At 43.7% G+C, this 24,059-nt stretch overlaps 1 protein-coding gene across 34 annotated transcripts in view; it reads left to right on the top strand.

Moving 5' to 3' along the window:
- Positions 1 to 24,059, top strand: part of NFASC (neurofascin) — a 187,997-nt gene that overhangs the window by 96,948 nt on the left and 66,990 nt on the right. For 26 of the 34 annotated variants that reach the window (XM_034767198.1, XM_034767200.1, XM_034767196.1 and 23 more), the window contains 10 exons: positions 314 to 484; positions 5,090 to 5,140; positions 14,450 to 14,561; positions 15,253 to 15,437; positions 16,341 to 16,472; positions 18,225 to 18,368; positions 18,882 to 18,993; positions 19,098 to 19,264; positions 22,020 to 22,167; positions 23,141 to 23,265. In XM_034767198.1, coding sequence (XP_034623089.1) covers positions 314 to 484; positions 5,090 to 5,140; positions 14,450 to 14,561; positions 15,253 to 15,437; positions 16,341 to 16,472; positions 18,225 to 18,368; positions 18,882 to 18,993; positions 19,098 to 19,264; positions 22,020 to 22,167; positions 23,141 to 23,265 — 1,347 coding nt within the window. The remainder of the gene's footprint in view (positions 1 to 313; positions 485 to 5,089; positions 5,141 to 14,449; positions 14,562 to 15,252; positions 15,438 to 16,340; positions 16,473 to 18,224; positions 18,369 to 18,881; positions 18,994 to 19,097; positions 19,265 to 22,019; positions 22,168 to 23,140; positions 23,266 to 24,059) is intronic. The other 8 variants (XM_034767206.1, XM_034767229.1, XM_034767213.1 and 5 more) reach the window with 1 other exon arrangement.

The raw sequence follows: 24,059 nt of genomic DNA, 5'->3' as shown, positions 1-24,059 counted from the left end.
AGTGAGTTCTTATAATCCAATGGAGTCCCGTCCAGCAGGCCAGGAAGGCTGTGTGTTGCTCCAAAGTCCATGAGGGGCGTGGCAGCCTCCAGTCATATTTTGTTTTCTTCATGGAGTGTTTAATGCCACTAATTACAAGAACTGGTTTGTACTCATCAGCTCTTGTTGGACTTCAGTGACCCTGCGTCAGTTATGCATTTGCTGCCCCCTCCGGATGCTTTGCCAGAAGACACGCCAGTTGTTTGAAGGCAGATGTTAAGGAGTCCAGCAGCTCGATGGCTTTTGTTTTGAATTCCTGTTTTCTCTCTCTCAGCCATGGAGCCAATCCACCAAGACAAGCGCGTCTCCCAGGGCCAGAACGGCGACTTATACTTCTCCAACGTTATGCTGCAGGACGCCCAAACTGACTACAGCTGTAACGCGCGCTTCCACTTCACCCACACCATCCAGCAGAAAAACCCTTACACGCTCAAGATCCAAACCAGTAAGTGTCGCCTTGACCGGTTGAGTGGTGCTTCTTTAAGTCTTTCTGCAAGGACTTCCCTCCAGATCGTGCTGTCAGTATCATGCAGAGAAGGCATTCCGTGCAGCTCTGAGATCTCTCCGGGAGAGGGCACTTCCTTCCATAACAGGGTTTAGAATAACCTAAGAATTGGTGGTTGAAGGTAACCATAGCAGTTGGACCAATAACCTAAAGGCGGGGTATTGATGTCTCTCTAATGCTTCCGAACTTCACTGCAAAGCAGGCCTATAGCTCATGCTATAACTGTGTGTGTGTGTGTGTGTGTGTGTGTGTGTGTGTACACGAACCCAAAACCAGCTTCAACAGAGATGAGACGTGTCTATGCTTTGTAGGGGAGCTTTTATATACATAGTTAGTGGGTGATCAATCTGTTTAATTTCCAGGCTTCTTAGGTGAGAAATAGCCTGGGTTTGCTCAGAGCTGCTCCCGATGAGCCCAGGGTTAGGGTTATTAACTGTGCTGTGGCCCTCGGTTCTTTTACATTTGCATTGCATCTCCATAGCACTTTCCTGAACGAGTCTGAAATAATGCAGAAATATACGCAAGAATGCGGTAATGAGCCCCAGGCAGCCAGGGATCCTTAAAACATGCTGCGTCCCATTTTGTTCTTGGTGCTATCTCATTGAGATTTCACCAGCGTAACTGAGAGCAGAATTATACTGGGCCCGATTCAGACCCATTCTAAATTGGTGCAACTCCTTTGATTCCACTAGAGTTTCACTTGCTTAGGCCTGGCCTGAATTTAAGCCCATTGTTGCTCTCATTGGGTAGAGAAGATATTGTGCTTGTGAACACTGAGGCGACTGGCACATGTAGTCTCCTCGCTTAACTCACCAGCTGCACAGCACAGGGCTAAATTATTTATAAACAACGATCTGTTGTTTAGCTGTGTGACTCCCACTCACGTTAACAGGAAAATTAACCCTATGAAGCCCAAGCAATTGCATTGAAAACTTGTGCTGGCTTGCAGGTGACCTCAGTTTCAACCCAGAGAAGGGCATCCTCTCTAGGGGCAAGAGGATCCATTTATAATTCACTCTCACTACATAATGAAAAGTCTCCTGAGATGACATTGAGGCTGGAGATGGACAAACCAGATTATGTCTCTAATCTCATTCAGAGTCCTTTGCTGACTGCAAAATCCTTTTGCCACTGCAGTGATAGTAGGATAGGCAGTCCTGGATTTGTTTCTGAATATTTATTTTATTTCTAGGTGTATGGGATGCACACCTATCTAGTAACTCAGCATGTCCAAGGAGCCAGGGGATGAGATGGAGAGTATACATGCTAGTTACTGGCACCAGTATTCTCTTCTGTGGTCTAAAAGTAGATTTATGGAGGAAGGCAGGTCTCCAATGCTGATGGATTTCACTGGGGGTCTACTGGAGGAAATTTGGAGAGAGATCATAGTTCCAATCACCAGTGGATGTGGAAACTTTGTAGGGGGGGTGGGGGTTAAGAGAGAGGATGAGGAAAGGAGATAATACTTACGTTGTAAACCTGCAAGGCAGGGACTTTTGCTATGTATATGTACAGCACCTAGGACAATGTTGGTTGAGGCAAGCACAATGTCACATTACTTTAAGAGCAAGAAGTTTAGCTGCTCCCTGTGTACATTTTACACTGTGGTGTAAATTGGAGTATAAATCTAAAGACCAAAGGCCTAAGACCTTGTAACTCTAATTTGAGGGGAAGAGATAATCAAAGAAAGCGGGTGTGGGGTTTGAAAATGCCTGGTCAGGGCAGGCTCTCCCAGATGCCACTCTATGTTAAGAAATAGTGAGAACAGCATTACCCGGCTGCAAGTCTAATGCCGTGAGAGTTCAGGGCTATAGACTGCGGGAGTTAGGAGGAAGACCACACAAGCAATGGTTCAGAGACTTTGCTGTATATTTCTGTTCTCATTAAACTGGATAATGAACGTCCCAGGTAAAAGCAGCTAGCATTATACCTCTCTGCATAGCTTCACCTTACAAGTTTGCCCCTTGTCTCAGTTCAGAGTCAGCAGAAGCTGAGTCCAATCCCTTCCTGCTGCCCATTTGTTTTCTCAACATCTCCATTCCATCTCCTTTTTATTTCAACTTCCCTGTTGCAGCAGCTTGGCAACTTTTCCCATAGCCAGAGAGTCTGTTTGAATGTCTCCGCACACCCTTCCAGGAGCAGCCAGCAGATGAGAGAACTTGGAATGGTACAGCACGCCTTGAACACGTGATTGGAGGGTCATGTTATGCTAGGCAAGCTGCCACCTAGTTAGAGGAACAGGAGCTCTGTTAAAGAAGCATTTGCCGTAGTTGGAGAGGAGGACAACTATGGCTTTTAAATAGGTACCATGCTACACATTGTGGAACAGGTTGAGTGTATTTAGAGCTCTGCAAAGTGAGTGTAGAACACTCCCAAACCAGGACGGTAGGGCCTGACTGTGATCTCACATCAGTGCACCGTTGAAATTAGTGGAGCCCCAGTGGCATAAAACTTGATATGAGAATCAAAACAGGCGGAGAGCATTCTACCCGCTTTGTTGTGCTTTCTCCCCCACGTGGGCTTAGGAATAAGACCGAGGCAAGCTGAGACTGACAAAGGCTAAATACATAGATTCTTGGCCGATTGATGGGACAGGGTGACCAGATGTCCCGATTTTATAGGGACAGTCCTGATTTTTGGGTCTTTTTCTTATATAGGCTCCTATTGCCCCCCCACTCCCGTCCCGATTTTTCACACTTGCTGTCCAGTCACCCTATGATGAGAATATTCACAGATGAATAACCTTCAGATAAATTATCCACTTACAGAGCTGGTCAAAGAATGAAAACATTTATCTGCAAATAAAGGGCCAGGTTCTCGGTTGGCGTAAATGGGTGTAGCTCGAAGACAATGGAACTGGGCTCGTTGGCACCAGCTGAGGATGTGGCTGCATATATTAATTCACCGAAGGAAAGAATGTGCAGAACAAACTATTGATGAATTGACGAGCTCTAAGAAGTCTCTGCTTAGCTACCCCATATAGGATAGCTGTTCTTCGTCTAGATGTCTCTACAGCATCCATTCTCTCAGGCCCTTTCAAAGGCTCATTAACACTGCTGCACTTTGGCTTCCAATTATACTGGACTCTCTCAAGTCTTCCCATTGAAATGTCGGCTTTATTATAGTATGCAAATTCCATCCCAGGAGCCCCCGGGAGGCCCCTGTATAGAAGGTGGACTGAAGCGCTGATTTTCTGGCTGTTACGATAATAAATTCTTTGTCTATATCACATTCAAAGTGGTTGAATGTAGGGGTTTTTTTTGTCTAAAGCTGTTGAGTGATATGTGCCTTAAACTATGGGTGTTGGCTACTTTAAGAAATGGGTAATCCAGCTCCTGAAAAATGATTACATTCAATTTCTATTATTTACATTCCATATGGGAGGGAAGAAAATTGCCCTTGCAGTTTGTAAAGATGCAGTAAAAACATAAGGCTGTACTTTTCCCTATAGCGGAATGAGGTCGGACTGCGTTCTTGTTCCAAACCTAATCCCACTTGATTCCTGTAGCGCTTGGACCCCTGATGAGTCGTCTTAACCCTTCTGAAAAAAGATGATGTATGTTGTTGATGTTTAAGCTTCAGGGCAGTGACTTTTCTTGTAATCAATGTACCCAGTTTTTAAATGTTCTAAAACTTTCTGTTCGTTAGATGATGTCATAAGATGGCTGTGTAGCATCCCTTTTTAAAATCTGATCACTCTTAGCAGATCCCAAATCAGCATTTAATATAAGAGGCATTTTAAAAACATGAGGACAGAACCTCAGGTGGTGTATATCAGCATTGTTCATTGGAGCGATGCTGATTTACCCCAGATGTGGATCTTGGCCCATGGTTCCATCTATCATCCAGCAATCCTGTAATGCCAATTAATGTTCTCCATAAAACAGAGTTATTAGATTTGAGTGCCTGTCACCGAATGATGGATGTGTGTTAGTGAATAGTGGATTTTTATGAGACACAATGCACTTTAAAATCCTTTTAATTAAAAGGAATTTACAGTTAACTACTTTTAAATCCTAATTTGGTTCATTTTTATCACACCTTTCTGTGTGGTTGTGCTGTTGCTTAGCCAACCTCTGTTTTATACTGACATAAAATAGCAAGAAACATGCTTCTCTCATGTGTTCAAGGAATCAAGAGCAAAATAGCCACTTGTCTCACATTGGAACTGGATTTTTCAAAGATACAGACACTCTCTTTATACCAAAAGAATCAAACACTTAAATTGCAGAAAGTGTTTATAAAACCTTTAGTTGATATTTTATTTTTATATTTTGATTTGATTATACATCTTGTAGGAATGAAGCAGCCCTTTCTCCTTTCATTGCTGTCTTATGTTGCTGTTTCTTTCTGGACTGTTGTTCTTTTCAGAATATTTTGTGTGCTTGTGTTGCATAGCTGCAGTATTTTTATGTTTTCAAAATAATTTTGTGTTCTGGTCTTGGTATTTCATTCCTGCTTTCTTGCGTTCCTCCGTTATGCCTTCCGTTACTCAGTGCTTGCTTTGTTGCCTTTGGTGCGCTCATGTTCTTTTGTTTATTACAGAGAATCCCCATAATGAAACGTCTTTTCGAAATCACACTGACATGTACAGTGGTGAGTCAACACTGACTTCTGGAGAACTTCATGTTCTAACTCCTTTCTACCTAACCCAACTTACTCTTGTGTTAACACCCACTAGTTGGTTGGTCATTGAAACTGACAAGGCAATTGAGAAGTCAAGTTAGCTATATATATGTGTGCACATACACACCATATATATGTCCTGTTTCTGATTTTGTACTTATAGTCTCAACTTCATAAATACTGCACATGGGGGGGGGGAACCCTAAAACATCATCCGGTATCCAAGTTATTGAAATTAAAGCTAATCAATGCTCTGAACCCCCAGATTAGGGGCATTTGGATTAATTGAATATGATCCAAAACAAAGCCCAAACAGCAAGGAGGTTTGGCCAAATTGAATCCAAATCCTTATTTCTACCACAAATAAGATCCTCTTTCCAAAGAGCAGAAAACTTAAAAAGAAAATCCAAGATTTCTTACCATTCAGAAAGAGCATCGATTATATTTGCAGCTAAACATAGGCATTGAGAAGGGAAAAGAGGTGTATGGTTTTCTGAAAAGCATGGTAATGTGTTTCTTTATAGTGGTGTTATGCATGTGTTGAATGCTTTTTGAAGATTCTTTCTCTCCCCTTTGTCTGAGCAGAAAAACTACCTCAGGAGAGAATACATTTGTTGGGGGAAGTCCGCAGCATACTCATAAACTATGCTTCAGAGGCACAATCGCTGAGGTCCCCAGGGCATGATCTTCCTTCTGAAATAAATTGAAAGTGTCATGGAAGTGATGTGATAATGTAAATAATAGTGGGGGGCCGCGGTGGGTTTGTTTCATGCAGTGGTGTAGTGAGGGAGGATGTTTGCGTAAAGTGCTGGAAACTGAATCATAACAAAGTGTTCGTAAGCTCTGGCAGATATACCCCAAGATATTGTTGCTGAGGAAGGGGGAGGATGTACCTAAATGCAGTGAATTCAGTGTATACCTTTCATGATTATGTTCCGGCTGCTCGGGGGCGGGGGGGGGGGGAGAATGTGCTGGTGCAGCCTGTATCGTTCCCTCCTCATTAGACTATTCAAGGATGAAACTGACTCCAAAATAATGAGAGAGATTCCATTTGCCCTGAAACCATGAGAGGACTTTTGCTTAACACAAGGGACTGTGGTCTGCCCGCAGATATGCACAGGCAAACCATAGTGGAGTCCTCGTGCTCAGGTAGCTAGAATAGCAGTCAGGCCTCACATATGTTTTAAAATGCAAAGATTCTTTGTGCTTTCAGTCTGAGCCCTCTTCAGACCCTCCCTCCTCAAGGTGTCTGCTCAGGCATTGCAAAGCAAGAGGGGGGACAGACCTTTCACCCCCTAGCAAAGGAGAACCCTGCCATTGGGGAGTCCCTAGTAGGCATACAGCCAGCATAGCTGACTCTTATGCTGAAGCTTTTATCCTCCCCCTCTGCATCCCCCAGCAGAATGTGCCTTGCAGGGGGGATAGACACTGTCTACAGGATACCCCAGCCATCCCAAGCTGGCATACTGTTCCTTGGTGCATGGCAGAACAGCCCCCAGTGCATTCAAGGCTGGGCAGGAAATCAGGGAGCAGTAACCAGATCACTCGTGGCCCCAGCACCACATCTGCTTCACCTAAATTGAGGACAGCAGAGAATCTGGACCAAAGAAGGTCTTCCACCTTATAATCAGATCACCATTTCACTGGCATCAAGCAAAGGAGGGAAATAGCAGTAACATGGGCATGTTATTGTGAAGCTCTCATCCTACTAATGGCTCGGAGAATTAGCTAGATCAGAAAGGCAGGAAAGCTCTGCAAAGCAAATGAATCCCCAATCAGGTAGAAGCTTTGCGCTATCAGGAAGAATGGGGAATACTGCTGCTTAAGCAATTGAAAGCCTTGCAGGGTTTTTTTTTTTTTTTTTGGCAACATATTGCCTGACTGCAGAAGTCTAAGCAAGTTGGATAAAATCTTGCAGGAGTATTGAAATGTGTTTTCTGCCATGATTTACTGCCAAATGAAATGGCCAAAAGAGGATTTTTTCCCCCTTTTGCATCGCCCAGTTTGAGACTAGCTGAGAATGCTCTGAGTAATAGGGATGCCATATGGGCTACGGAGGGAACTCCTTCTTGCAATGTGGATTTTTATTTTTTTTTAGTGAAAACTGTCTCAAGGACTATTGAGGGGGATTTGGCATGTTAGAAACCCAGAACAGTGCTGGCAGTGTAACCACCCTGCTAAGCAAGTAGCAGTGTCAGAAGATGTGCTGTGTTTCACTGAAGTCAGGGATGCCCTTGAAATGAGAGAAGATTAGTTATGCCCAGTATGGATGGCTTTGAACGGTCAAGAGTGAAATTAGCTCCAATAGGAGCAGTGGTTGTCACATCAACTGATTCAAGTCTCCATGCAATGGAAGTAGAAGGAGATTTCTCCTCTGTGCCTGTGAGTAGGTGTAAATCCATGGGAAAATGGAGAGAGAATCCTATAGAGAATTATCCTTTAAAATGTTTCTGGTTAATATTCATTGGCTAATGAAGCTGGGCAAATGCTGTTTAAATAAATAGAAGTTTGAATTTCTAAGTGAATCCCTTTACACCGTTTGTACCATTTTTGTGTTCACTCTCCTCAAATAATCTAGAGACAGAACTTTTTCTGCCAGGAAGGTAACAAACACTGCATATCAGGAACAGAATTCTGAATTCCTCCCAGGACAACTGAATATGAGGGTCCCTTGAGCTGTGGATTGTAATTTCCAGCCCAGGTAGATGGCTGCACTTTAGCTCTGAGTGACCTAGCCACAGCGGCAGGCTAGCTGCTCTGAGTACATTCCTGCCCAGGACTGTAGGTACTGGGGGCAGCTAGCCCATTGTCCTGTCCAAGCCATTGCTCTTCCTAGTGAACTAGCACCCAAACTGGACATCACATCTCCAGCTTGAAGTGTAGAGTTTGGCTCATTCAACCAGGGAAAAAGAAACATACTAGATGACCTTGTGTGTCCAATCCAACAGCTCAAACTTTCCGTGCCAGGCCCTCCCAACCAACTATAGACAAGTGAACTACAGACCAAGACTTGTTCTTAGAAATTATTCTGAACATTATTTTAATAACTAATCGATTTGAGAAAATCATGCTAAATTAACGAACAGAAAAATGTGTCTAATTAGTAATTCAGCTTGGATTATTTGCCCACACCGGTTTCATCTAGCAAGTAAACCTTCAGAGAAAAGTTTTATAGCTGAAACTTCTTTCTGCAGTGCAAATTGCCCTAAGTAAAAGTCGGACACTTGGCTGAACGTGACTGCAGTAACTTTAGGGATTCTTTAAATGGCCATTCAAAAGTTGGGAAAAGGAACGGAGGAGTACCTGCTGCACTTGTGGATCCTTAGTGCTGGTTTCATTGTATTGGAGTAACTGAGTGGACACTAGTCACGTATGTGTGTTGGCTTTTTTCCCTTCCTCCACCTCCTCCCCCCACCTTCTGTTGATTCTTAAAGTCAAGAGACCTGTCTGCTCCAGCCTACTGTATAAACGCTTTCCTGCTGCCAACCTTACCACCAAACAGTAGATGTTTAAGGCAGCGGGAGGAGTTTTATAGGCACTCGGTTACTGCATGTGGACTCAGATCAAAACATTGTGCTGGTGTATCTAGCTGTGGTACTTAGGTTCCCATTTTGGGTGCACAAACCTGCATCCCTTACTCATGCAAGGAGTTCCATTTGCATCAGTGGGTTTACTTGCATGAGTAAGGGCTGTGTATGAGAGGAAAAATGGCCAAGATGACTGCTCAGTAAATGGAACATCCAGCTGCACCACGAAAGTCCATAGAGGCTCGGGAAGAACAGGTGCTGGACATAAAGCAATGCCCCGTTCAGATGAACAAGGGAAGTGCATACCTCTTAGTGCTGTGTCTGAGTTTGTCTAGAGGCTCAATGAGACAGCAGTAGATTGGCCTCCTTCACAGCTAGCAGCACCACTTCGTATTGAATAGAAGCTTAGATCTTGAAGAATCCAACAGCAAAGCCCTAAACCCAGACCCATTGGCCCTCCCTCAGCACTGACTTGAATTGCTGCTCCCTCTATGGATAACTTAAATCTGCAGAAGCATAAAATGTAGTGAAAAGGATCTGCTCCCGAGACACACGTATCAATCCAGTTAACAGGACACGTGGATCTGCATCTGAGCCGCAAAAATGGTCTGCAGATATCCGCGAATTTGCAGGGCTCTAGATACAAAATTTCTATCCGCATCCGATCTGCACAAATGGTCCACGGATATAAAGCGGATATCCACAGACTTGCAGGGCTCTAGCCATGCACCAAGGAGGGAATGGATGCTCCAGCATCTTCTGAATGCTTAGATGACCACCAGCTGAGATCCTGTTGCGTTCAAAAGCCTTTGGCAACCTCCTCAGCAGCCCAGTGTCATAGGAAGCTTGTGAAGAGCTTTCCACTAGTACAGCCTGTAGACAGCGTGTTGGGACGGAGATTACAGAGCAAACTTGCCGTGCATGTGCTACAGCGAAGCCTCTGGAGGCTGCTTCCTCTCCCCTCCCCCCAAACAATCTCACTGCATGCGACCATGCCGGAGGCAGGAGCTGTCAACAGAGCAGCTCACCGAGGAGCCAGATATCTATGTCTATGCTACTTTGCATGTAGACCCTGAGATTGCAGTTAGACACTGAACAGTCCCGGGAGCTGACCTGGCATTGAAGGAAGCAGCTAAAGAGTAGAGGGGTGTTTTCACCTTGATATTTGGGGCGTGGCGTTATGTGCACATATGAAAAGCCTCATTCATATAAAACTTCGCTATCAGGGGTGTCCTAAAAATCCCGCCAACTTTCATGCAGCTAGAGCCCTGATGCAGCAGTGCCCGCTTCTCCCCCCCCCCCCCCGCAAGTTGGTGACTAAAAACACCTTGCTTCAATTTCCATTCCCCTGCATCTCTCTTATATCACACCCACCTGCAGCCCAGATAATAGAAGAGGGGATGCCTGTTACCATTTGTAATAAACCTAAAATAGTTATGTTCTGTCTGCTTTGAATATTAAATTACAGAACAGCCAATTGGAACCATCCTGAAAGCCTCTGATTAGAATACCAGACTCCAAATGCTTAGACTTGAACTCTCCCTAGAGTTTTTTTGTTCTGGGTCCGATCCAAAACATATAGGGGGTCAGTATTTTCAGTTCTGATACAGTTAAAATTGCAGCAGGTGCATCTTCTGAAACTTTACCTTAATATGGTGGAAATGTAATAAGATCAGCTGAGCTTAAGGTAAAAATGTTATGGGAGCAATTCCTGAGATTTTAGCATCATCTAATCCAGACCTGAATGCTAGCCCCATATCAGTCTCGAACCTAAACCCCAGGCTGATAATGAGTAAGATCTAACCACCACCCATCATCTTCTCAAAGCCTATTTAGTGGGTCGCCTTAAAGTGTCTGAACTTCGGTTTCCCTTTCAGTAAAAAGGAGGTGATGATATTTAACATCCTTTGTAAAATACTTTGAGATCTTTGGATGAGAAGTTCTATATAAGAGCTAAGTATCATAATTAACATTCTACTAGTTGGAAAGATTTACCAGCGCCAGAAATGTCTTGCCTTTAAGATAAGGAACTCCACTGGAAATGATAGAATTTTTTTCAAAACCGTGGAAAACTTTTTAAAGGTGGCTCACTGTACAGAAAGCAAATGAATACAATGTCTGAATACGCATATAACTCCTCTTTCGAGGTTCTTAGTAGAAATTAAATGTTCTGTAAGCTGTTTCCCAATTTTAAAATCTGTAATATATGGAAAAAACAAAAATGCCTTTGATTAGCACTTCAGTGCTCAGGGCTGCAGGCACTGGAGTTAAGTGGATGTTTTAAACTATCCTGATCACACCTGCATAAGGTTTCTTTTATATAGACAAATAATGGTGGCAATAACAGGGGTGTATGATCAGCAGAGCAGGTATAAAAATCCACTTCCAATTAATTTATTTGTTTCCATGTTCCAACCAGAGAAATGGACTGAGACTTTTCTAGCAGCGTGACATTTTCTGTCTGTCATTGTCACAAAGCTGGAATTGGAATTTTATGTCTGCCTGGAATGATTTCTGCTGCTTCCTAATGTTAAATGGCAAATGTTTATCAGTAGTATGTACTAAGATAGAACCTTTATTATGAGGTACCCAGTATGTTTGTAGGGTGCTTTAAAAGAACTGGAACAGGATACTAATTTCCCTTCCTTTATTTTTAATTGTCATCATTAATATATGGCTGGTAAAATTGCTGGTACTGCTTCTTTTCCCTGACTGATCCCTTCCCTGGCTCCTGAAGAAGCAAAATTGTTATTGAAGTGAGATGTGCAGCCTGTTCAGACATGTGCCATACAGTGGTTGCCATTAAAATGACATTTGCCTATGGAGTAGAATCGAAGAGGATGTATTTCCTGCATCTCTGTGCATAAAATAGGAAATACCTGCAGAAGTGCTGTTACCATAGTGTGGTAGCTGTAGACAAGTATTGCCTTCATAACACCAGCCACTGTGTGTTTGCAATCTAGCCTTCATACACTAGTGTTGGGTTGGTATTGTAGGGCTGCCTTCCCTAGGAAAGGGAGCTTATCAAGTGGTAGGAAAGAAGTTAAATATCTGTCTACTGCATTGGTAAATGTACCCTATCATCAAGGTAAGGGTCAAGACTTGTACATGGTGGTAATCCATTAACCGAATAATTGACTAACGTTCTCACCAGCACTTGTTGACCATTAATCATTTTGTATTTTAAAAGTCATGTGATGTGTGTGCACAGCTGTGGTGTGGTAGACTCAGAGTCAATTGTGAATCTGTGGTTTGGGCTGCAGAGAGCTTTTCTTTTGAGGGGCCTGATCACAAACCTTTCCTGATGTCTTAATGGAGTGAACTCCACAAATTGTTTTCCCTTCTCATCCCAGCCCCTCCCTTTAAGAAACAAACAAAAACAAAAGGTTACTAGCCTGTTAGATAGGATGCTCCTCAGATATGTGTGATCCTACGGGTACCACAGAATTCCCCCTCTTGCTCTCATGGGCACACACTGGGCATAACTGACTTGAGCTGTATTTCTGATGGGTACTAGTTATTAAGCTAAAGAGTCTTTTGGGTCAGAGGGGGCCAGCTATTTCCACCCCTACTCATCCATCATAGCACAGTTGGGCCCATTATCCCTTTCTAAATCAATATCTCCTCTAGCCTTGAATGTCTCCCATTGTTGACAATCCATCACCTACCCTTGGCCATTTTGTTCCACTTCCTAAAGTATAACTCCATTTTCACTACTGCTGTTCTAAGCCCATTGCATCTTATGTCCTTTTGGTTGTAAGTTAAAAACTACAGTTGTCTTGACGGAGAGACCTTTAAGTATCTGTAGACAGTGGTCATGTCTCTTCTCAGTTGCCTTCTCTCTAACCTTTCCCTAGTTCTCTTAAACTTTCCTCTTAGGTTGCCTTTTCTGATTGTTTGTAGTTTTTGTCACTGTCCTCTGAGCATTTCCGTTTCATTTTGTTTTTTAAAGCACAATACCCATTTTAGGCCTAAAAGTTACCAAATAGAGCAGAATAATCACTTTATCCTTATTACAGGCCTAGACAACACTGTCACTCCAACTTATTTTCATGCTAATACCCACATCCTCTTGTGTGGTACTACCGCCTGGCCAGTACAGTAAATGCCTCCATTTGTGTGTTGGATTACTATATCCTACATGAAGCACTTTGTCTTTCGTTATTTTAATATCTCATTTGATTTCAGCCATTTCCTTCCAAGATTCTGCTCTTCTAATTCCATCCACCAAATTGTTTGTGTGCTCCAATTAATCTACAAAATTGAGTAGTGTACTCATCTACTGCATCAAAAACCTATTGAGGACTGGGTCAAATCCTACAATCCTTATGCAGGCAAAATTCCCAATGAGCAGACCCAGAACACACACTAGTAGAATACAACTCAATAGCTCTTCCTAAACTAACCCTAAATTGTTAATCTTGTTTCTGAGCTGCACTTTTGTTTTAGCCAGTTTTGTACCTTTTCATATAGTGATTCCGTGTAAGTCTCATATCTCTGGTCTCCTTATTGAAATGGTACGTGGAACCATGTCAGATGCCCAAGTACAGATGAGATATCGTATACTCTGTCCACATAATTTCCTTTAACAACTTTTTCCTTTGTTAACCATATCAAAGAAAGAAATTAAGGGCCAAATTCTGCCCCTAATTTATACTTATACGGCCAATAGACCACAGTAAGGTCTTGCACTGGGATAACTGAGGTGCTCATCCAGCAGTGCACTTAAACATGTGAGTATGCAATGGTGCTAAAGTTACACATTTTCTTAAGTGCTTTGCCGGATCAAGGCCTGAATGCCAAATCTGGCCTTAATTTGGTTTGGCATGGATTGTATTTCATAACTAACATTGCTTAAAATTCATCACCGGATTTCCCTCTAGATGCTTTGAGATGGAGCACTTTATTAATTGAACATAAATCCTTCTGAGCTCAGTGTTGGCAAACCCTTGTGCGGTAACTGGTCCCATAACACTGATATTTCAGAAGGGAAGTTTTATGGTTCTATTGTGGGAGCCCAGAAAGGGGTCGTTCAGCTTGATGTGGGACATTGATGCGGCCACATGAGTCCGAGTAGAACCAGCTTTATTGGGACGATGGTCTGATGACCTACTACAGTCCTGCAAGATGGTCATGAAAACCAACTAACTGGACATGCAATCTGCCTGTTTGCCCTTTGCCATGATAACTGAAGGTCGTTCACCCACCCCTCAAAAGTAATTACGTGGCTGGGGCAAGCTAATTTATAGGCCGGTGCGAAGGGCACTGTCATGCCGTAGAATTAGCGTTTGGCACTGCATCAAATTCAAGCACCTTGTGCTCATCTTCAGGGCCTTGTATTATACACTCCTCCCACAATTGCCTGCTCTCCTCTCTCTTCTCCCCCCAGCAATTCCTTTCTCCTTACTGTCCTTCTCTGTCTTCCTCCCACTCTCAGCTTTGCACCTTCTCCCATTTCCTGCCTATCAAACATGTTCTCTTTTTCAGATCCCTCCTTTAAAAACCTCCTCACCTCTCCAAAGAGCTGTCCACCTTGTCATGTCTTTCCGGTCTTAGATTGGCTCTTCCAGGCAGAGAACGTGCCTTCCTCTCTTAGTAAAGTACCATGTGCATTTGTGATGCTACAGATACATTCTACCCCTGTTGCTATATCGCTTCTCTCAACTCAGGCAGCTCTGTGTGTTGTTGGTAGAAACAACATGGAGGAGGAGATTTTAAAAGTGGTCTGTTTTTTCTTTTCTGCTGATTTCAGCCCGAGGGGTTATGGAAACGACCCCCAGCTTCATGTATCCCTACGGGACCTCAAGCAACCAGATAGTGCTGAGAGGGGTCGACCTCTTACTCGAGTGCATTGCTTCAGGAGTGTACGTACCACTTGCCGCGGGGAGGGAGGGGGAATGGTTTCTGGCATCTCCTTATCTGCTCTGCTCTGAATAGTAAGCAAATTGTACAGTCCCTGATGCTCCACCCTTGAAATCACTGGGAATTTTACTATTAACTTCGGTGGAAGTTGGATCGAGTCCACAGTGCCTTGCTCCCCAGTGGAAGGGCAGGTAACTGCAAATGTACTATGGGCAAGGGGTGGAAAGATGCATCACAAAAGTGGAAGCTGGTGACGCTGTGTTACTATTTTCTCTGGGTTGGATCAGTTTCCTTTTGTTTGTCCATGTTGGGGATGTAGTGGCACATGATATAGCGTCCTACCAAATATAGGGAAACAGGCCCCATTGCAGTCCTTGTGAGCGCCCAACTGGCCAGCTCTGGCTACAGGAGTGTGCACCAGCTAAAACTATGCAGAAAAGATTGAGTAGCATCCATGAGTCCGAAATTCACTCCTAGTGGTGTTAGTGAAGGTCAGATCCTTGATCAAGATCCTGGTGTAAGTCAGGAAGGAAGGAGAGTGAGTCATCTGTGCAAACCATTGGGAGGATGAAAACTAAGGGGACTGCTTTAAGTGGTTCTGAATTTGGAGTAATCTGTTTGTTTCCTGTACAGTACATGGCTTCATGAGCCTTCCCCTCAGATATGACCCCTAATCTGTCCTCCCCTCCTTAGACCAGCACCAGATATCATGTGGCACAAGAAAGGAGGAGAGCTCCCAACAGACAAAACCAAGTTGGAAAATTTTAACAAGGCCCTTCGCATCACCAACGTCTCTGAGGAAGACTCTGGGGAATACTTCTGCTTAGCGTCCAACAAAATGGGCAGCATCCGCCACACTATCTCAGTGAGAGTGAAGGGTACGTCATTTTATCCTACCATTTGAACTACTTGAGCCATTAGAATTCCAGAGCCATGCAGAGGGTGAGAGGGGACTGCTCGTGTTTGCTCAGACCTATGCTAATGGGATGAACTAAGCTGGATGTTTGCCTATACCCATGCACATTTGCATCTTGACCAGCCCTGATCTCCTGATCCAGGTCCTCAGTTGGTGTAAATCAGCATAGCTCAGTGGATTTTTTTTTTTTTTTAAATAGAGCTACATTAATTTACATCACATAGTAGAAAAAATTCTATCGCTGCTTTTTTAGCTCATGTAGGAGTGCATGGCCATCCCTCCCCATCAATCTCAGAGGAAGGCCATGCCCCCTTGTGCTCAGGTCTCTCCCTAGGCCAAGATTGTTGGGAGATTGGCAGTCTCTGAGGCCCTGGTACACTAGGCAAGGCCAAGTGGCAGGTAATCCAGCGTTCTGACTGCAGGCAGGGCAGAGCAACCAAGAGTTTATAGGCTCAGGCCATTCGGCAGGGCGGAGCCCCCCAACAGTCTAGGGGCTCAGGGCAGTCGGACATCCTTGTTCTGGCAGACAGCAGACAAATGTAGGCCTCTAGGCCTACGGTGGGGAGGCTGCCACTCCAGGGTTAGGATTGGCTAGGAATGTTAGGCAAAGATCAACTGTAAAGATTTTACTCTTCAATACTCAGCATAGCCAATGCCTATCTGTTTTCTAGCGGCTAAAATATAGGACTTGACTTACAGCGACATCACTTCCGCATTGGTGAAGGGTCCATTTCCCACAAGTGGCGTCTGGTGGGGAACTTTTTCAATGGGGTCAGCTTCAACAACTAATTAATGGAGAGGAATTCAGCGGAGGTAACCGCAATGCATGTATAACTTGTCTGTATACATATTTCTGTCATTAAAGCGGCCCCTTACTGGTTGGACGAACCACAGAACCTTATTTTGGCCCCCGCTGAGGATGGTAGACTCGTGTGTCGAGCCAACGGGAACCCGAAGCCTACAATCCAGTGGCTGGTGAACGGAGAGCCCATAGAATGTAAGCAAGCTCATGGCTTTGGGACTCCCTAGCAGGGATTGAATTGTGTTCATCATAGAATCACGCACCAAAACATGAGGAATTTCATATAAATGGCTTCTCTTTTCAGGGTGGAAAAATAATAAGCATGAGCCATGCTAAGGGTGTTTTCAAGATCGTAGTTATTTGAGATGTCCCAAGCACACATGCCTTCCTTATGGTGTCTTCCATCATCCTTTCCATGAGTGGAAGATCTAGTTATGGCAGTGTTACAACTGGGACACCAAAGGTCACTTTAAAACAAAAAATAAAAGTTTTTGGTGTGTTTAAAAATCACCAGTAGCAATGGTGAGAGCCAAGAAGAGTGCAGGCAGGTGTCCATCAAGCTGGTAGCTCTCCCGTTACCCTTCAGTCCCATCGAGATACACTCCCCTCCATTCATGAGGAGATGGAATACTAAAATGAGGATTAGAATGAAATTCACATTGGACTGGACAAACCAAGACTAACAAGGATAAATCCAATATTTGTGTTGAACAGAGAAGTCTTAATTTAAAATTAAATGTGTGTATAGGTGTGAGAGTTCAGGCAACTAAATGACTGGATATCTGTGTGTTATGTAATGTCTAGCTCTTGGTATTTTAGGATTAGTTCCTAAAACAATGGATTTTTTTTTTTAAATTTCCCTCACTAAAAGTAATTTGTCATGGAATCATTGAAGAATCTTATCAATGCCTAGCTTAATGTAACATTTGCTTCTGCATCAGAATCCTTCTGTAATGCTCATTGGCTTTAGATGCATGGTTATGAATTTTGGAGCAATCGCATTTCAACAAGACCCTTCTAAAAAGAAACCGAAAATGGCCCTGGAACTAATCCTGCTAAACTCTTTTGGTCACTTCAGATAAAGTAGAGAGAAAGGTCATCTAACTGTTAATTCTTCGAGGAGTGTCCCTGTGGGTGCTCCACTTTAGGTGTCTTGGGGTCCTGCGCTTGTAATCGGAAATTTGTAGGAGCAGTGCCCGGTTGGGCCGCATGTGCGCCGTAGCCATCTCACGCCGCTCCGAGCGGTTACGTAGTGGTGCACAGCCAACGTCCCCCAGTTCCTTCTCTACCCCAGAGAATCGGTGTGAAACTCTGAAGTAGAGGGGAGGAGGGAGGATAGTGGAGCACCCAGAGGGACAAGCATCTCGAACCTCAGTTACTGCACAAGGTGAGTAACCTTCTCATCTGTCAGGTAAATAAGGTTTAGGTCACATAAAAGACCCTAATCCATGGCCCATATGATTACCACAAATAATAATTTTCATTCTCCTACCATCACTAATCACTCACTACAGACTGGATGGCAGAGAGGAGCAGGTTGAGACTGAAATTGACTCTCTAAATCCTCCTCAGTGCTGAACTCAACATTTTCCAGGCATTACCACCCTGCTTTGTGCTCCGGTTAGAGTGTCTGTGCCATAGGGGCCAGTGTCTGAACACGAGCACTATTGGCAGCATGCCAGGCCAGATACCTGCCATAGCCCCTACTGATCTTGGTCTGTAGATAAGCAGAGGACTTCACAGACTCCCATGCTGGCACTCTGAAAAGCTTTACTCCATCCTCAGCTTGCTCTCTTGGATATGTTCAGTAGGATGACCCATTGTAAGCGGGGTGAGGGTTTTGGATGTCTCGGGGAGGGGGGTTAATGGGATTTGGAGCCTTTCACCCAAGTAAAGTTTAATAGCAAACCAAAGAGCTCTCTCTTCCTCCTTCTGTTTGTTCTGAAGCTGCTCCTCCCAACCCAAGTCGGGAAGTGGCCGGAGACACCATTGTATTTCGGGATACCCAGATTGGCAGCAGTGCCGTGTACCAATGTAACGCTTCCAACGAACATGGCTACCTTCTGGCTAATGCCTTCGTCAGCGTTCTGGGTAACTATCTAATGCTACAGAGGGTCTGCTGATATCTGTGTTATGGAGGTGGATTGGGAAGGTCTTTACTGTGAACACAGGAGTTCCTTAACTGCCCAGCCTAGAAGTGTCCATAAGAAAACAGTAATCTCTGAATTCATGGGTGAAATCACCATCTCCCATAGAACAACGTTCCCCAAATCTCTGGCTAATTTAAGTCATGATAGATTGCAACTGTAGTGGCTTAAGATTGTTAAGGATGCTGGTGTTGGCAGGAAGGCCAAGCATCAGGGCTCGTATTGATAGGAAGGCCAGAAATAGAAGGTAGTAAGAGACTGAGAGAACAGTGGGAGGGTAAAAGTGAAGGGAGGGGATAGGAGGAAATACGGGAGCTTTGCAAAGCCTTGAAGAAGGAACTTGAACTTGAGGTGCAAGAAAAAGAGGGAGTCCCATGACTAGAGAGGAGAGGTGGGGAGATGGTGTGGTTCCAGCACACAGGATTTTAAAAAAACACTATGTTCTTTGTTGTTTAAGATGTGCCTCCCCGGATTCTTGCCCCACGGAACCAGCTGATCAAAGTGATTCAGTACAACAGGACCCGCCTTGACTGCCCGTTCTTTGGCTCCCCGATCCCCACTTTGCGCTGGTAAGGATTCCAACACTCAGAACTGCTGATTGCAATGGACTTTAAATGAGCCACTTCCTGCTGCTGCTGCTTCCTCTTACAATAGTTTCTTGTATTGTTGTGAGGTTTAAGAATGGTCAGGGAAGCGCCCTGGATGGAGAGAACTACCAGAGGCATGAAAATGGGAGCTTGGAAATAAACATGGCTCGGAAGGAAGACCAGGGAATCTACACCTGCGTCGCCACCAACATTCTGGGTAAAGCAGAGAACCAGGTTCGTTTGGAGATCAAAGGTAAGACACAGTGCTGTCAAAGCGTTGCACGTACAGGGCCTTCTCCTCACAAGCACCCATAATTTTACACGTGCAATAGTTTACACCCACAAGTCGGGTAGTTAGCTGGCTAAATCCAGTGCTGTGCAGCACAAGTCACTGTGCATCAGCACAAACTTATCAGCTGAGTACAGGCCCCTTTTGAAAACACGTGACCAATGAGTGGCTTGAGTGCATAAAAGTGGGTGAAATTATTACTGTGCAGATAATGGAGTGTAGATCTCAGTGCCTTGACTCAGTGGTCGGTGTAATGGATTTGGGCCCTTTGGGGTGTTACCTGATCTGCCGGGATGCCACTGAGTCAGCCTATTCTGCCAGCCTGGGTCCCCTTTACCTGCCCTTGGTGGGCTAGACTCACAAGCCTCTGCACATAGGCAGGCCGCACCCAGGTGCACAGAGAGAGACAGATCCGCTCTGGAAAGATTCAGCCTTAAGGGCTTGCCCCAACACTCTGGTGCTCACTCTCTTTAAGAGGTACAAACCCAAAGGTTTTATGAAATTTGCCGCCTCTCTCAATGTGGAAGAGGATATGCACAACTTCTTGCCCCCACTTCCCCCCTTTAGAAATTACATAAACATGGTTATATTATAAACAAGAAAGAAGTTTATTAACCACAAAAAGATTAATTTAAAGTGAATAAAAGAGATGACCGAACAAAGCAGATTACTGACCAAATAAAACAAAGTACACAAGCTAAGCTCAATATACTTAAGAAACAGGTTACAAAATGTAATTCCTCACTCTAGATATTGTCTTAGGTAGTTTCCTTCACAGACCAGATACCTTTCCAGCCTGGGTCAAGCAGTTCTTCTCTCCCGACTCCCCAGTTCCAGTCCTTTTGTTTCCAGGTATCTCTTTGCACAGGGAGGTGGAGCAGAAAAGAACTGAAGACTTTGATTGTTTTCCTCCTACACCTTATATAGGATTTCCATAAGGCAGGAATCCTTTGTTTGATTCCCCCACCTTCCAGTGGGAAAATTCAGCAGTCCAAGATGAAGTTTAGTATCAGGTGACCAGGTCACCTGACTCTGTAGCATCACAGTGTCCATGAGTCACTGGCAGAATGGAGCGTCCTGCAGGAAAGACAAGCCTTTTCACAGTCCATTGTCCTCACTGTTGGGCCATCAGCCCTGTCTGGCTTTTCCATTGTTGTACCTGAAGTGTTAGCAGTGGGTGTCACCCAAAGTAGCATAGTTGAAATATAGATACATAGTCAATATTCCTAACTTCAGATACAGAAACGATACAGACATACAAATTGGATAATCACATTTAGTAAATTATAACCTTTCCAATGATATCTTACAAGACCCATCTTGCATAAAGATTCATATTCATATCATGAGCATATTTTCATAAAGAATATGGAATGCAGCATCTCAGTCGGCAGTCAGATACTGTTTGAAATATAAACTGTTTGGCTAAAGGACAGTTGTCTCCCACAGGGTTCAAGATCATAACCTGTTGCATTAAGACATAAAAATATTTGTACCTGAATAGTTACTGGCATTTGCACATCCTGCTTTTCAAGGAGGCCCGTGTACACAACCTTTCCAGGTCAGGTTGTGCTGGAAACAGCAGTCTGTGATAACAGAGCTGTTACACACCAGGGCACTATATTGGGCACCTGGACAATTTGGGCTGTATTTAGTTTTGTGTCAGTTGGGGAAAATGCGTGTTTTTAAGACAAAGGAAGTGGGAACAGAGACAGTAAAACACTTCTTGCTCCCTGCAGTGCTACTATATAGATATTACATATATACACACACTACAATAGAGAGATAAAGTAATCTTGGCTTTTTCATTCAAGCGCTCTAAACACTGGCTTAAAAATAACTCACTCACTCTTTTCTTCACAGATGTGCATTTCTTACTAAAAATATGACTTTTCTGTAAAACGACATAAACCAAACTCTGCTCTACCTTACAGCCATGTAATCCCCATTGAGTCCAGTGAAGTCATACAAGTATAACTGGGAGCCCAACACATTTAGTTTCCATTAAATGCAAGACTGATTTTCAAAGAAGCCTAAAAGAATTCAGTGGTGACTGGTGCCTAACTCCCTCGGCCTTCATTGAAAATCACAGCATAAAGGATTTATTTTTCCTTTACCAATTCTTTTGTTACACACTTCCATAGTCTATTGGCAAAGCAGCAGATCTTAGCAGCTGGAGTATGGTGTAGTTTAATATCACAGAATTATGTGGTTGGATACTTGAAGATCTGAATGATGGTCTGAGGACTTTATTTTGTTTTTTTAAACATGAACCGCCTAGAGCATGAGATAAATATCAGGCACATTGAAACACATAAAAGGTGCACAGCAGTAGTGGCAAGGTCACAGTTCAAGCAGCAATAAAATGTTTGAGTAAAGCGAACAGTTTCTGTTGGGGCTTCGCTTTCCTAGTGAAATGCCCTTTGACTCAAAAATACTGTTTTAGATAATGTCCGTGTGTATTAAAGGTAGGATGCGTTGCTGAGTGTAAGATAGGTGGAGTAATACTAAATTACCCAGCTTATAAGCAGGTACTCGTATGTATCGGAGACAACTGAGTGTGGCCAGCTGGATGGCTTGTGGCATTTGACACATGTCCACCTATGCCTGACTTTTACAAGTCACACTATGTCTCCCCTTTTCCAATCTTTGGTTTGAGTACCGAGCTATAGACCCTACTGTTATATGCCTACAAGTGACATCATGTGATTCTTTGCAGACCCAACTAGGATCGTGAGAGGGCCAGAAGATCTGATTGTAAAGAGGGGCTCCCTGGTTCGATTAGACTGCCGTATAAAACATGACTCTACGCTGAAACTCACAGTCACCTGGCTGAAAGATGATACGCCTCTGTACATTGGAAACAGGTCTGTGCACTGCCATATGACTGTATGTCTGTAGTTACATGTGCCTTCTGTCTCCCAAGATAGCACTACTCTTCGCTCTGTCTTTATAGGATGCTCGTTTCAAGAGCCAGTGCATATAAACACTTTGTCTGGTTTCACAGCCCAGACGGCATTTCCCCCATTCAACCAGGAGAGGGAGAGTATGCATAGAATAACCAGTGTCCCTATGATTCAACACTGAGTGGTACTACACTTTTGTGGTGTTAGTTACTTCAAATGGAAAGTGACTAGCTAGTTACACAAGACTCTTTGATCTCAGGTTTCAATATAAAAAAGATGGAAATCAGTGGGTTTTTTTTTTTAAAGAATCGCAATAAAGCATCTTGGTTTAATAACTACAGATTATTTCAGAATTAATATTTGTCTGCTTTGACCTACTGTGACAGTACAATTGCAATTCCCCTTTCCCAATCTCTGTCTCCCATCTGGAGAAAAGGAAATGAGCTTTTGATCATGGGGACTCAGACTGTTCCCTGGTCACAACTTTGTTCCCAGAGAAGAATCTGATTTCATCTCCTGGCCTGCTATGATTATTTCATCTACTTAGTATGTGTAGCTACACACCACTGTAGAGACGCTGTTGCCGTGGGAATAAGTTCAGTATGAATACCCGGTTAGATCAATTATGCATCTGCCCTGGACAAAATATACAAAAAACAACAAACAGAATGAAAAGTACATCCCTGCCCTGAAAAATGTAAAACATGAGTCAAACTCAGCTAGACTTACTCATGCAAGTAGTCCTATGGAATCCAATGGAACTATTCAAGTCAAGGGAAAGGGTAAGGACGGCTTTGTGGCCTGCAACATGCAGGGGGTCAGACCAGATGATCATAATGGTCCCTTCTGACCTTAAAGTCTATGAGTCTATTCACATAGGTTAGGACGAAAGCCTTCAACACTATGTTTTTGTTATCAATTGTATCCTTCCCAGGATGAAGAAGGAAGATGACGGTTTGATAATCTATGGCGTGGCTGAAAAAGATCAAGGAGATTATACGTGTGTAGCCAGTACTGAACTGGACAAAGACTCTGCCAAAGCATTCCTCACCGTGCTAGGTAACCGTTCTTCCACCTGAATTTACTACTAACCCGGAGATTGGAGCCTCGTGGAAAACAAAGTAGTAGAACTAAAGGCATTGGTTTGTTAGTACAGACTGATTTTTAGTGTCATGTTCTCACAGCCAAACTTGGGTAATGCATAATCAGACACCGCGAAATTTAAAAAATGTTTAACATTTAACGTAATCTAATAGGTTTGTAGGTCAAGCCCTTATTGTCATAGCTGTTGGTGGTTTTACGTAGGTTTGCTGTGAGCTTCTTAAGCAAAGTAGCGTAATAAAAATGGTTCGTTTCTCCACCAGTGTCTTAATGGGGCTCAGTGAATACGTGCAGCCTCATTTCAAACCTGCTCTAATGTTGCAATTGAACCTTCCAGTTCAGCAGATACTGAAAATAAAGGAGTAGCGAGGAAAAGACAGAATACATAAGGAGAATAAGCCAAGTTGAAATTGTCGTGGAAAAAGCTACCCATGCATTGATTTTAGTTCACAGACTCAAGCCTGAGGCCAGTTTATTGCAATACATACCAACGCGTTGGGGTAGCAGTCCGAAAACTACCACACCTAGCACGGCACGCAGGCTGCTTTTATTCCTTCAGACCGCAAGCATAGTACAAATAATACGTCATTTGCGAGTAATAAGAGTTGGGGTCTGTCCCCTTTTCCCGATACCTTCCTAATCATTTCATGAGAATTGGGTGCGTAGTGGGTGGGGGGTTTCTGGGTGGTTTTCCGCTATGGGTGGTACTTGGCACCAATTGGGATGTTTTTCTCGTCAAGATACATATTATT

The sequence above is a fragment of the Trachemys scripta genome, chromosome 4 (assembly GCF_013100865.1).
Source record: "Trachemys scripta elegans isolate TJP31775 chromosome 4, CAS_Tse_1.0, whole genome shotgun sequence".
Classification (NCBI taxonomy): domain Eukaryota; kingdom Metazoa; phylum Chordata; order Testudines; family Emydidae; genus Trachemys; species Trachemys scripta.
This window is presented reverse-complemented; position numbering and strand designations above follow the sequence as displayed.